Source organism: Entelurus aequoreus, linkage group LG09 (genome assembly GCF_033978785.1).
Source record: "Entelurus aequoreus isolate RoL-2023_Sb linkage group LG09, RoL_Eaeq_v1.1, whole genome shotgun sequence".
Lineage (NCBI taxonomy): Eukaryota > Metazoa > Chordata > Actinopteri > Syngnathiformes > Syngnathidae > Entelurus > Entelurus aequoreus.
Window position 1 is genome coordinate 60,086,092 of NC_084739.1, and position 12,021 is coordinate 60,098,112.

General features: G+C 41.3%; 1 protein-coding gene across 1 annotated transcript; it reads right to left on the reverse strand.

Moving 5' to 3' along the window:
* Nucleotides 1-1,273: 1,273 nt before the first annotated feature.
* On the reverse strand, nucleotides 1,274-5,372 carry znhit2 (zinc finger, HIT-type containing 2). The gene is made up of 2 exons (XM_062057776.1): nucleotides 5,290-5,372; nucleotides 1,274-5,124 (listed from the first exon to the last, which is right to left on the reverse strand). The coding sequence occupies exons 1-2, from the start codon at nucleotides 5,293-5,295 to the stop codon at nucleotides 3,451-3,453; spliced, it is 1,680 nt and encodes a 559-aa protein (XP_061913760.1). The 5' UTR covers nucleotides 5,296-5,372; the 3' UTR covers nucleotides 1,274-3,450.
* Nucleotides 5,373-12,021: the final 6,649 nt, after the last annotated feature.

Consider the following 12,021-nt stretch of genomic DNA (forward strand, 5'->3'; position numbering starts at 1 on the left):
TGATGAACAATGTCAATATGTGCCTCCCTCTCATAAAGTTAAGTTAAAGTACCAATGATTGTCACACACACACTAGGTGTGGTGAAATGTGTCCTCTGCATTTGACCCATCCCCTTGTTCACCCCCTGGGAGGTCTAGGGGAGCAGTGGGCAGCAGTGGGCAGCAGCGGTGGCCGCGCCCGGGAATAATTTTTGGTGATTTAAGCCCCAATTCCAACCCTTGATGATGAGTGCCAAGCAGGGAGGTAATGTGTCCCATTTTTATAGTCTTTGGTATGACTCGGCCGGGGTTTGAACTCACAACCTACCGATGTCAGGGCGGACACTCTAACCACTAGGCCACTGAGTAAGTAAATAAATCCTAAAAAAAACCAAAAAAACGTATAATAAAAGTAAAACCTAAATTTTCTAATTGGCTTTACGGTTTCAAATGATCAATTAAATATTGGAAAATGGTCAAAAGTACAAAAGCCCTTAAATCACGTGTCAAACTCAAGGCCCGGGGGGCCAGATCTGGCCCGCCACATCATTGTATGTGGCCCGCGAAAGCCTGGGAAAAGGGTGTGTAAAACAAAAGATAGAAACCTAGAAATTAGTATTACTATTATTTTGTTACAGGGTATTTGTTATACATAAAAGTGTAGTTCATTAAGTAAAACACAAATTCCACCAATTAATGATCTCAAATTATTGATAAAATCTTGGAAAAAGATAAAAAATAGAAAAGCCCTTAAAATATTGTCTTTATTGGAGGAATTTATGTTGTTTTAAATAAGTCTATTTTTTTGGTATTCATTTTATTTTATTTTACATTTTTTGTTTGTGGAAAGATGTTAAATGCTCAACCTCGTAAATATCTGTAATACTGAGACGTATTAGAACTGCCTTAGTTTGTATATTGTCAATATATTACTGTGTAAAAAAAACAACATTGTGTGATAAACACTGAAAGCTTATTCATAAAATGGTATAAAAGAAAACATTTATTTTACAACTAAAATTGTGTAAGGGAACAAAAAAAAAAAGGAAATGGCGAACATGGTTTTTTTTAAATAGAGCCTTTAAAATACTAAAAATAGCCACACAAGAAAGCATTTTCTTAGTTACCATTTTAATTTAATTGGTGTGTTTTTGTGGTAATTCTAAACAAGTTTAACAGAATAAGTCTAAAGAAATGGCTGTTTTATTTTTTTATTTAAAAATATACTTAAAGTGTTAAGTGTGTGTGCAAGCAAACAATGACGTTGATTTAGGAAAAACACAATTACAAAAGCAACTTTCTCAAATTTGTTTTATTTTGTTTACCCATGTTTTGGACTTTATTTCAAAACTGTATGCAAAATATTACATGGTTTTTCAGGTTCAAAATCCTTTGGTCACACAAACTGTGTGTAATGGTCTTGTCGTTTGAAAACAAAGTAAGTAAAAAAAGCCCAATGGGACATGAGAATGCATGAATTACATCGGTATAATATAGCAGGAAAAATAGTACAGCAGCCTTATAAAAATGTTGATAAAAATGTCGGACATGATTAATACCATCAGGAGTGAATGTCTCAGTCATGATGTAATATACCGTACAGGCCAAAAGCTTGGCCACATCTTGTCATTTCAATGTGTTTTCTTCATTTTCATGACTATTTACCTTGTAGATTGTCACTGAAATGCATCAAAAGTATGACACCTGTGAAGTAAAAACCCTTTCAGGTGACTACCGCTTGAAGCTCATGGAGAGAATGCCAAGAGTGTGCAAAGCAGTATTCGGAGCAAAGGGTAGAATACAAAACATGTTTTCAGCTATTTCCCTTTTTTTTTGTTAAGTACTAGGGATGTCCGATAATGGCTTTTTGCCGATATCCGATATTGTCCAACTCTTTAATTATCGATACCGATATCAACCGATACCGATATATACAGTCGTGGAATTAACACATTATTACGCCTAATTTGGACAACCAGGTATGGTGAAGATAAGGTCTTTTTAAAAAATAATAATAAAATAAAATAAGATAAATAAATTAAAAACATTTTCTTGAATAAAAAAGAAAGTAAAACAATATAAAAACAGTTACATAGAAACTAGTAATTAATGAAAATGAGTAAAATTAACTGTTAAAGGTTAGTACTAATAGTGGACCAGCAGCACGCACAATCATGTGTGCTTACGGACTGTATCCCTTGCAGACTGTATTGATCTATATCAGGGGTCACCAACCTTTTTGAAACCAAGAGCTACTTCTTGGGTACTAATTAATGCGAAGGGCTACCAGTTTGATACACACTTGAATAAATCGCCAGAAATAGCTAATTTGCTCAATTTACCTTTAACTGTATGTTATCAATAATAATTAATGATATTTATCTTTGTGGAAACACTGATCATCTTAATGATTTCTCACAATAAATATATATAGAAACAGATAAATATCAATATGCAACACTTTATTTTTATATTTTCTCTAAGTGCACATTTTTCAAATTGAACATTTTCAAATGATCACTTCTAAGACAGTCTTGTGAAATCACAATACCCCATTTTAACTAGCTAGCCACTAACATGTTTTAACAAATCATGAATTACTTTGCACCATGTTTGTACAAATAATAACTCATGTAAAATACAAAAGTCAACTCTCAATGTTTTAAATAAATCATGTCACACTTTGAACTGGACACCAAATATGTTATCTGTTTCTTTGTCAGTTAGTGAAGACCAAGTCTTTAAAATATTTTCTTGGATTTTCAAATTCTATTTGAGTTTTGTCTCGCTTAGAATTAAAAGTGTCGAGCAAAGCGAGACCAGCTTGCTAGTAAATAAATACAATTTAAAAAATAGAGGCAGCTCACTGGTAAGTGCTGCTATTTGAGCTATTTTTAGAACAGGCCAGCGGGCTACTCATCTGGTCCTTACGGGCTACCTGGTGCCCGCGGGCACCGCGTTGGTGACCCCTGATCTATATTGATATATAATGTAGGAACCAGAATATTAATAACAGAAAGAAACAACCCTTTTGTGTGAATGAGTGTGAAAGAGTGTAAATGGGGGAGGGAGGTTTTTTGGGTTGGTGCACTAATTGTAAGTGTATCTTGTGTTTTTTTATGTTGACTTAATTAAAAAAAAACCAAAAAAAAAAAAACGATACCGATAATTAAAAAAACGATACCGATAATTTCCGATATTACATTTTAAAGCATTTATCAGACATCTCCATTAAGTACATAACTCCACTTGTTCATTCATAGTTTTGATGCCTTCAGTTACAATCCACAATGTAAATAGTCATGAAAATAAAGAAAACGCATTGAACTTTTGGTCTGTACTGTATTATTTTAAAAAAAATGATGGTTTGAAAGTTAAGTGCTTTCAACAACATAATTATTACAGCAGGTCAACATTAATGGTTTGCTTACATTTACCGGTATCCTTTTTATTTTTATGGACTTCCGTGACTTAGCTCAATTCTTGGATCAACTTACTATTCCCTTTCCTCTTTCCTTTCTTAAAGCTCTCCTCAACAAGCGCTTTTGTTTTCTCCACACTCTCCCTGCCGCTCTCTCGCCTGCTGCGCTCGCTCCACAGCTCCAAAGCCAGTCGGCGAGTCCGCTGAGAATTATCCATCGTCCATGCTTGGAAGAATTCACACTTCTTGGAAGCCAGGAAGTATTTCTGTCTCTTTGCACCTTCGTCGCCGTCCTTGGAGAGGGCCGCTCTGGCTTTGGAGAGTGCCGAGCGGAGCTGACTCAAGGCCGCCAGGGTGTAGCCTGTGGCGTCCTTGTTGTCTCGCCCGGTCATGATGTGAGCGGCGCTTTCCGCTGCCCAGTCTGTGGCGCGGGACTCCTCTTTGTCAAGGTAGCCTCCTGCCAGAATGAGAGTCTCTGCGCAATGTACGGCTTCTTGGGTGGAAATGAAAACCCTGCTGGAACTCAGCGCCTCAGACAAGGCGAGCACGGTGTCACAGAACTCGCTCAGGAGCGTGTCGACGTCCCCGTTAAACAGACGCAAAGTGAAACTGTAGCAATAAAGAGCATTGACTAAACCATAGCAGACTAATGGAGATGGATTTGGACATAAGTGACCCAGTTTGGGGATCTTGGAAGAAATCGAAGGCATACAGCAGGCTGCTGAGCTTCCTCTTGTCATTGCCTCCTTTTTATTCCTGCCTTGGGACTTTTTTGCTTTACAGTCCTGATTCTGAACCGTCTCTGGTGGTGATGCACCATTCTCCTGCTTGTTCACCTCCTCCTCTAGCACCTCCACCAGTGCGCTCCTTCCAACCTTGTGCTCCTCCCACCAAGGCCTCCACACGGGGATCAACCTACCCAGAGCGCCGCCCTTCATCAGACTCACAAACCTCTCTTTCTCCTGGCTGTCAAGGAGCGCCCACAGCTCCTCCTCAGAGAGCTGGTCAAGATCCAGCTCTGATAGACGCTCAGTCATGCCTTCTGGCGGCTCCTCGTCTCCTCCCTGTCCTCCGAGCTCTTCCAGCTTTCTCATAATGGCCTCGATCTCTGCTGCGCTGCCTGCTCCCGACTCCTGAAGCTCGGCCAATCTGGACAGAAGCTCCATAACTTCAATGTTCTCCTCTTTTTCCTGCAAAATACCGGCTTCTCTTAACACACGTCCCATCCCTCCATCGGTCATTTGCGCCTTTTGTCTCAGCCCGAGGAGAATCTCCTGCATTTTCTCCTTCCCTTCACGCTCGGTTTTGCCCATGTTCTTCAGCTCCTGCAGAACAGACTCCTTGTAGAACTCCTCAGAGCACAAGGAGTGACCAGGGCTCCTGTAGCAAGCCACGCCGCAGTACCTCAGGTTGCACCGAGGGCAAGTGTAGCATGCGGGTTTGCAATCACACAACATGCACACAGAGCCCGGTTTGGGGTTTTCCCCGCCAGCTTCGTGATTTGTAGCAGGAGTGAGAAGGTCCTCCAGTCCAGGAGTAGACCCCCTCGCAGGAAGCAGTATTCCCTCCTTGTTGACTGACGGGTCGTCGTGGCTGTCGTCTGCCCATAAACTCTCGTCTTTTGGAGCGATGTCTGTCAGTAGACTCCTTACAGAAGGAGGTAGTGTCCGTCTAATTATCGGATTCATTGTTGAAGAACAGGAAAATCGATCGAAGTCGGATATCTGAGACGTAAACGAAACATGTGTCATGTTACAGTGATGTCGGACATGCATTTAAAAAGTCAGCTAAAACACAGCGAGTGTATTATCGGTAATACATCAACACATTCGATAAAAAAATTCGACACCAGTTTTGGCAATTGAAAAAGGTATAAATGGTTCACTCACTCGCATTTGTCGTGTGATGTCGCTTGGGTCAGTGGGTCGCCATATTGGATAACGATGACGTCATTTTAAAGTGACAGTGTCCCTTTTTTAAACGACTGGTGTTTTTTTAAAAGTTAAGTTAAAGTTAAAGTACCAATGATTGTCACACACACACTAGGTGTGGCGAAATGTGTCCTCTGCATTCGACCCATCCCCTTGTTCACCCCCTGGGAGGTGAGGGGAGCAGTGGGCAGCAGCGGGGCCACGCCCGGGAATCTTTTTTGATTGATTGATTAATTGAGACTTTTATTAGTAGATTGCACAGTACAGTACATATTCCGTACAATCGACCACTGAATGGTAACACCCGAATAAGATTTTCAACTTGTTAATCAATTCATGGTTCAAGGGTTCAAGGAACTTTACAGTCATACCAGCACCCACCAGCAGAGATCACAAAATATCCCAGGTTTATCCCAATAAGTACCATAAGTACGGTAATATGTACATATTAATTTAAATAAAATAGGATATAAATAGCAGGGTCAGCACGGTAGAACAGGGGTTAGTGCATGTGCCTCACAATACGAAGGTCCTGGGTAGTCCTGGGTTTAATCATGGGCTCGGGATCTTTCTGTGTGGAGTTTGCATGTTCTCCCCGTGACTGCGTGGGTTCCCTCTGGGTACTCCGGCTTCCTCCCACCTCCAAAGACATGCACCTGGGGATAGGTTGATTGGCAACACTAAATTGGCCCTAGTGTGTGAATGTGAGTGTGAATGTTGTCTGTCTATCTGTGCTGGCCCTGTGATGAGGTGGCGACTTGTCCAGGGTGTACCCCGCCTTCCGCCCGAATGCAGCTGAGATAGGCTCCAGCACCCCCTGCGACACCAAAAAGGGACAAGCGGTAGAAAATGGATGGATGGATGGATATAAATAGCATAGGTTCCCAGCAAGCACACGGCTTTAAAACAGGGGTAGGGAACCTATGGCTCTCGAGCCAGATGTGGCTCTTTTAATGGCTGCATCTGGCTCTCAGATAAATCTTAGCTGGCCTTGCTTAACACGATAAGTAATGAATAATTCCGCTGGCAATCAGTGTTAAAAATAACGTTCAAAATATAAAACATCCTCATGCATTTTTTAATCCATCCATCCGTTTTCTACCGCACCTGTTCAAGAAGTCGCATTAATGGTAAGAAGTGTTTTATTTATTATTAGTTAGCTTCAGAATAACAATGTTATTAAAAAAAATAAGAGACTTATCATACTACAGTAGAAGCATTTCAGTCCCATCTTAAAACTTATTTGTATACTCTAGCCTTTAAATAGACCCCCTTTTTAGACCAGTTGATCTGCCGTTTATTTTATTTTCTGCCACCCTCTCCCTTGTGGAAGGGGGGGGGGGGGCACAGGTCTGGTGGCCATGGATGAAGTGCTGGCTGTCCAGAGTTGAGACCCGGGGTGGACCGCTCGCCTGTGCATCGGTTGGGGACATCTCTGCGCTGCTGACCCGTCTCCGCTCGGGATGGTCTCCTGGTGTCCCCACTATGGACTGGTCTCTCACTATTATGTTAGATCCACTATGGACTGGTCTTTCACAATATTATGCTAGACCCACTCGACGTCACCCACATCTGCGGTCCTCTCCAAGGTTTCTCATAGTCATTCACATTGACATCCCACTGGGTTGTGAGTTTTTCCATGCCCTTATGTGGGATCTGAAACGAGGATGTCGTTGTGGCTTGTGCAGCCCTTTGAGACACTTGTGATTTAGGACTATATAAATAAACATTGATTGACTGATTGATTGATACTCTAAAAATTTAGATTTATTGTGATTGTAATGCGAAAACAAGACAACTTGAAGTATCTTTTGACACACAAAAACCTGTGCCCTTACCATGAATTGATTTACGTGGACCCCGACTTAAACAAGTTGAAAAACTTATCCGGGTGTTATTATTTAGTGGTCAATTGTACGGAATATGTACTGTACTGTGCAATACAACTACATCGTTGAAACAACATGCTTTTTGACAACGTTTGTCCAATGTCAGGTCGTGACGTTGATTTGACCATTGAAATCTGGTCATTTCCGTGGATCCAACGTTAGACACCAACGTTGTCTCAATTTACAAATACAATTATTTTGCAACGTTGTTTCAAAATAAATTTTAAAGGACATGTATGTAAAATCAACGTTGTATCATAGTCTTGTGCCTGCTGGGTTAGTATGAATATGTTGTCAATAGAATTGAATACATAGAACAATACAATAGACTTTGACCCCATGTAGTGCAAATATAATGTAAAGCAATGACAGAAAATTAAGCTAAAATTTAAATAAAATTAAATTTAAAAAAAAAAATAAATAAATACAATTCAAGTTTTTTCTCGCCCTGTTGTGGGATCTGAGCCAGGGATGTCATTGTGGTTTGTGCAGCCCTTTGAGACACTTGTGATTTAGGGCTATATAAATAAGCTTTGATTGATTGATTGATTGACTTATACCGCTTGTCCTCTTTAGTTAAGGTGGAGCCTACCCCAACTCATTTCGGCTGACCTTAAACTGGTCCCTGGTCAGTCAATTACAAAGGACATATACACTACCGTTCAAAAGTTTGGGGTCACATTGAAATGTCCTTATTTTTGAAGGAAAAGCACTGTACTTTTCAATGAAGATAACTTTAAACTAGTCTTAACTTTAAAGAAATACACTCTATACATTGCTAATGTGGTAAATGACTATTGTAGATGCAAATGTCTGGTTTTTGGTGCAATATCTACATAGGTGTATAGAGGCCCATTTCCAGCAGCTATCACTCCAGTGTTCTAATGGTACAATGTGTTTGCTCATTGGCTCAGAAAGCTAATTGATGATTACAAAACCCTTGTGCAATCATGTTCACGCATCTGAAAACAGTTTAGCTCGTTACAGAAGCTACAAAACTGACCTTCCTTTGAGCAGATTGAGTTTCTGGAGCATCACATTTGTGGGGTCAATTAAACGCTCAAAATGGCCAGAAAAAGAGAACTTTCATCTGAAACTCGACAGTCTATTCTTGTTCTTAGAAATGAAGGCTATTCCACAAAATTGTTTGGGTGACCCCAAACTCTTGAACGGTAGTGTAAAAAAACAAAACAAGTATTCACACTCACATTCAAACCAATCGAGCAGAAGAGTCTCCATTTAGCTAATATACTGTATATGGTATGTGGAAGTAAGTCACATAGTAACCCATTACGCGACGTAAGGAAAAAGAGTATTGCTACAATAAAAAAAAAAACAGTTATGCAACAAAAATATAAAACAATGTTTTTATTTCTAAAATGTCCTGTCAGTCTAATTGCATCCATGCACAGCTGTCTGTTTTCATAGGTGTCCTTTTGACTCTGCAGTGCGTCCACATCTCCCACCAAGACGTTTGCTTCGAGGTGATCGTCTCCCGCGGGGGAGTCAACCACGCTAAAGGTCACGCAGGTGGGGACTTGTCACACGGCTGTCCACCCCTCGCCGGGCTAAAGGGTCCCCATGCTGCATAACATACCCTGTGGGGCAGGGGGAGAGGGAGAGACGGGGGTCTTAAGGTTGACGTGTGCCATGCTGCCCCTGGCTGCCGTGTGCCAGCAGTCTGCTGTCTTCTCCTGTGCCCTGTCTCCCACCTGGCATGTTCTGTGATGTCGCATTTTAGTTGGACACCACTGGATCTACAAACTCCGGGTAAGTAGATCCTCGCCTTCTTCGATCTCATTCAGTCACCAACAAGGACACAGTCAAAGCCTCACGGGTAATCGGAAATTACAAACCCCGTTTCCATATGAGTTGGGAAATTGTGTTAGATGTAAATATAAACGGAAAACAATTATTTGCAAATCCTTTTCAACCCATATTCAATTGAATGCACTACAAAGACAAGATATTTGATGTTCAAACTGATAAACTTTATTTTTGTTTTGCAAATAATAATTAACTTAGAATTTCATGGCTGCAACACATGCCAAAGTAGTTGGGAAAGGGCATGTTCACCACTGTGTTACATGGCCTTTCCTTTTAACAACACTCAGTAAACGTTTGGGAACTGAGGAGACACATTTTCTAAGCTTCTCAGGTGGAATTCTTTCCCATTCTTGCTTGATGTACAGCTTAAGTTGTTCAACAGTCCGGGGGTCTCCGTTGTGGTATTTTAGGCTTCATAATGCGCCACACATTTTCAATGGGAGACAGGTCTGGACTACAGGCAGGCCAGTCTAGTACCCGCACTCTTTTACTATGAAGCCACGTGGATGTAACACATGGCTTGGCATTGTCTTCCTGAAATAAGCAGGGGCGTCCATGGTAACGTTGCTTGGATGGCAACATATGTTGCTCCAAAACCTGTATGTACCTTTCAGCATTAATGGCACCTTCACAGATGTGTAAGTTACTCATGTCTTGGGCACTAATACACCCCCATACCATCAAAGATGCTGGCTTTTCAACTTTGCGCCTATAAAAATCCGGATGGTTCTTTTCCTCTTTGGTCCGGAGGACACGACATCCACAGTTTCCAAAAACAATTTGAAATGTGGACTCGTCAGACCACAGAACACTTTTCCACTTTGTATCAGTCCATCTTAGACGAGCTCAGGCCCAGCGAAGCCGACGGCATTTCTGGGTGTTGTTGATAAACGGTTTTCGCCTTGCATAGGAGAGTTTTAACTTGCACTTACAGATGTAGCGACCAACTGTAGTTACTGACAGTGGTTTTCTGAAGTGTTCCTGAGCCCATGTGGTGATATCCTTTACACACTGATGTCGCTTGTTGATGCAGTACAGCCTGAGGGATCGAAGGTCACGGGCTTAGCTGCTTACGTGCAGTGATTTCTCCAGATTCTCTGAACCCTTTGATGATATTACGGACCGTAGATGGTGGAATCCCTAAATTCCTTGCAATAGCTGGTTGAGAAAGGTTTTTCTCAAACTGTTCAACAATTTGCTCACGCATTTGTTGACAAAGTGGTGACCCTCGCCCCATTCTTGTTTGTGAATGACTGAGAATTTCATGGAATCTACTTTTATACCCACCTGTTCCCAGTTTGCCTGTTCACCTGTGGGATGTTCCAAATAAGTGTTTGATGAGCATTCCTCAACTTTATCAGTATTTATTGTCACCTTTCCCAACTTCTTTGTCGAGTGTTGCTGGCATCAAATTCTAAAGTTATTGATTATTTGCACAACAATTTTTTTTATCAGTTTGAACATCAAATATGTTGTCTTTGTAGCATATTCAAATGAATATGGGTTGAAAATGATTTGCAAATCATTGTATTCCATTTATATTTACATCTAACACAATTTCCCAACTCATATGGAAACGGGGTTTGTATAAAACTCTTTAAAAAAAATGCACATTTCCTCCACTCTGGTGTTAAAAAAAAAGTCTCCTCACTAAGAGAGCCACAACAAGAGCTGCATGCCACTCCAGAGCCTTGGGTTTAGAGCAGGGCTGTTCAACTGGCGCGTTTTGCAGGCCTAATTCGGCCCGGGAATGACACCCGACCGGCCCGTGAGTTCAGTTAAAAAAATGGTGAGAAACTAACATTTTTGCAGCAGATTCCTGAAATACCTGACCATCTTTTTGCAGCAGGTCCTTAAAAGGGGAACTGCATGTTACGTACGGCGGGGGAAGGAGAGGACACCACAACCAGGATCAGGTCAACAGGTTTATTTAATTTTAAACCTTTGATGAGTGTGTGAGAGGTGTATGCTACTCTAAGTGTTTGGTGCAAAACGATGTGTAGAATTAACAATGTGAATGTTACCAGAGTTTGTTGGAAGTGCGTGTTGGATGAATGCTTCGTCAGTCCAGAGGGGCAAGGCAAGGAGGTAGTTTGCAGCACCTCTCAAGCTCCATTAGGTTGGATGGGAATGTTGGTTTTCATCCAGGATGTCTCTGTACATGGCTGAATTATTTTTTTTCAAACTTGGTACGCTGACAGTAGTTTGGGGACCCCTGGTTGAGCTTATCAAAAATAGTCAATTTTAGGGCTTTATATGCGTCTACGTCCATTACTCCATGTTATGCCTTTCGGGGCTTACCTTCTAAGAATAGCAGAAAACTGCGTAATCTCCAACAGCTCTCTTCGTTGCTTTGTTGGGTCTGCTCCTGTCTCTGGCCATGCTCCCCCCACCCTAGCAGACAATGGCGTGGAACACCGCAGAGGCCACCACAGTGTATATGTTTTTGTTATTGTTGTTAAACTTTTGTGGCTGTGTGTAGAAGTGACTGGTTGCATCAGCTCTGCTCTTTTAATGTCTTTAAAGGCCTACTGAAATTAATTTTTTTTATTTAAACGGGGATAGCAGATCCCTTCTATGTGTCATACTTGATCATTTCGCGATATTGCCATATTTTTGCTGAAAGGATTTAGTAGAGAACATCGACGATAAAGTTCGCAACTTTTGGTCGCTGATAAAAAAAAGCCTTGCCTGTACCGGAAGTAGCGTGACATCGCAGGTTGAAGGGCTCCTCACATTTCCCCATTGTTTACACCAGCAGCGAGAGCGATTCGGACCGAGAAAGCGACGATTACCCCATTTATTTGAGCGAGGATGAAAGATTCGTGGATGAGGAACGTGAGAGTGAAGGACGAGAGTGCAGTGCAGGACGTATCTTTTTTCGCTCTGACCGTAACTTAGGTAAAAGGGCTCATTGGATTCCACACTTTCTCCTTTTTCTATTGTGGATCATGGATTTGTATTTTAAACCGCC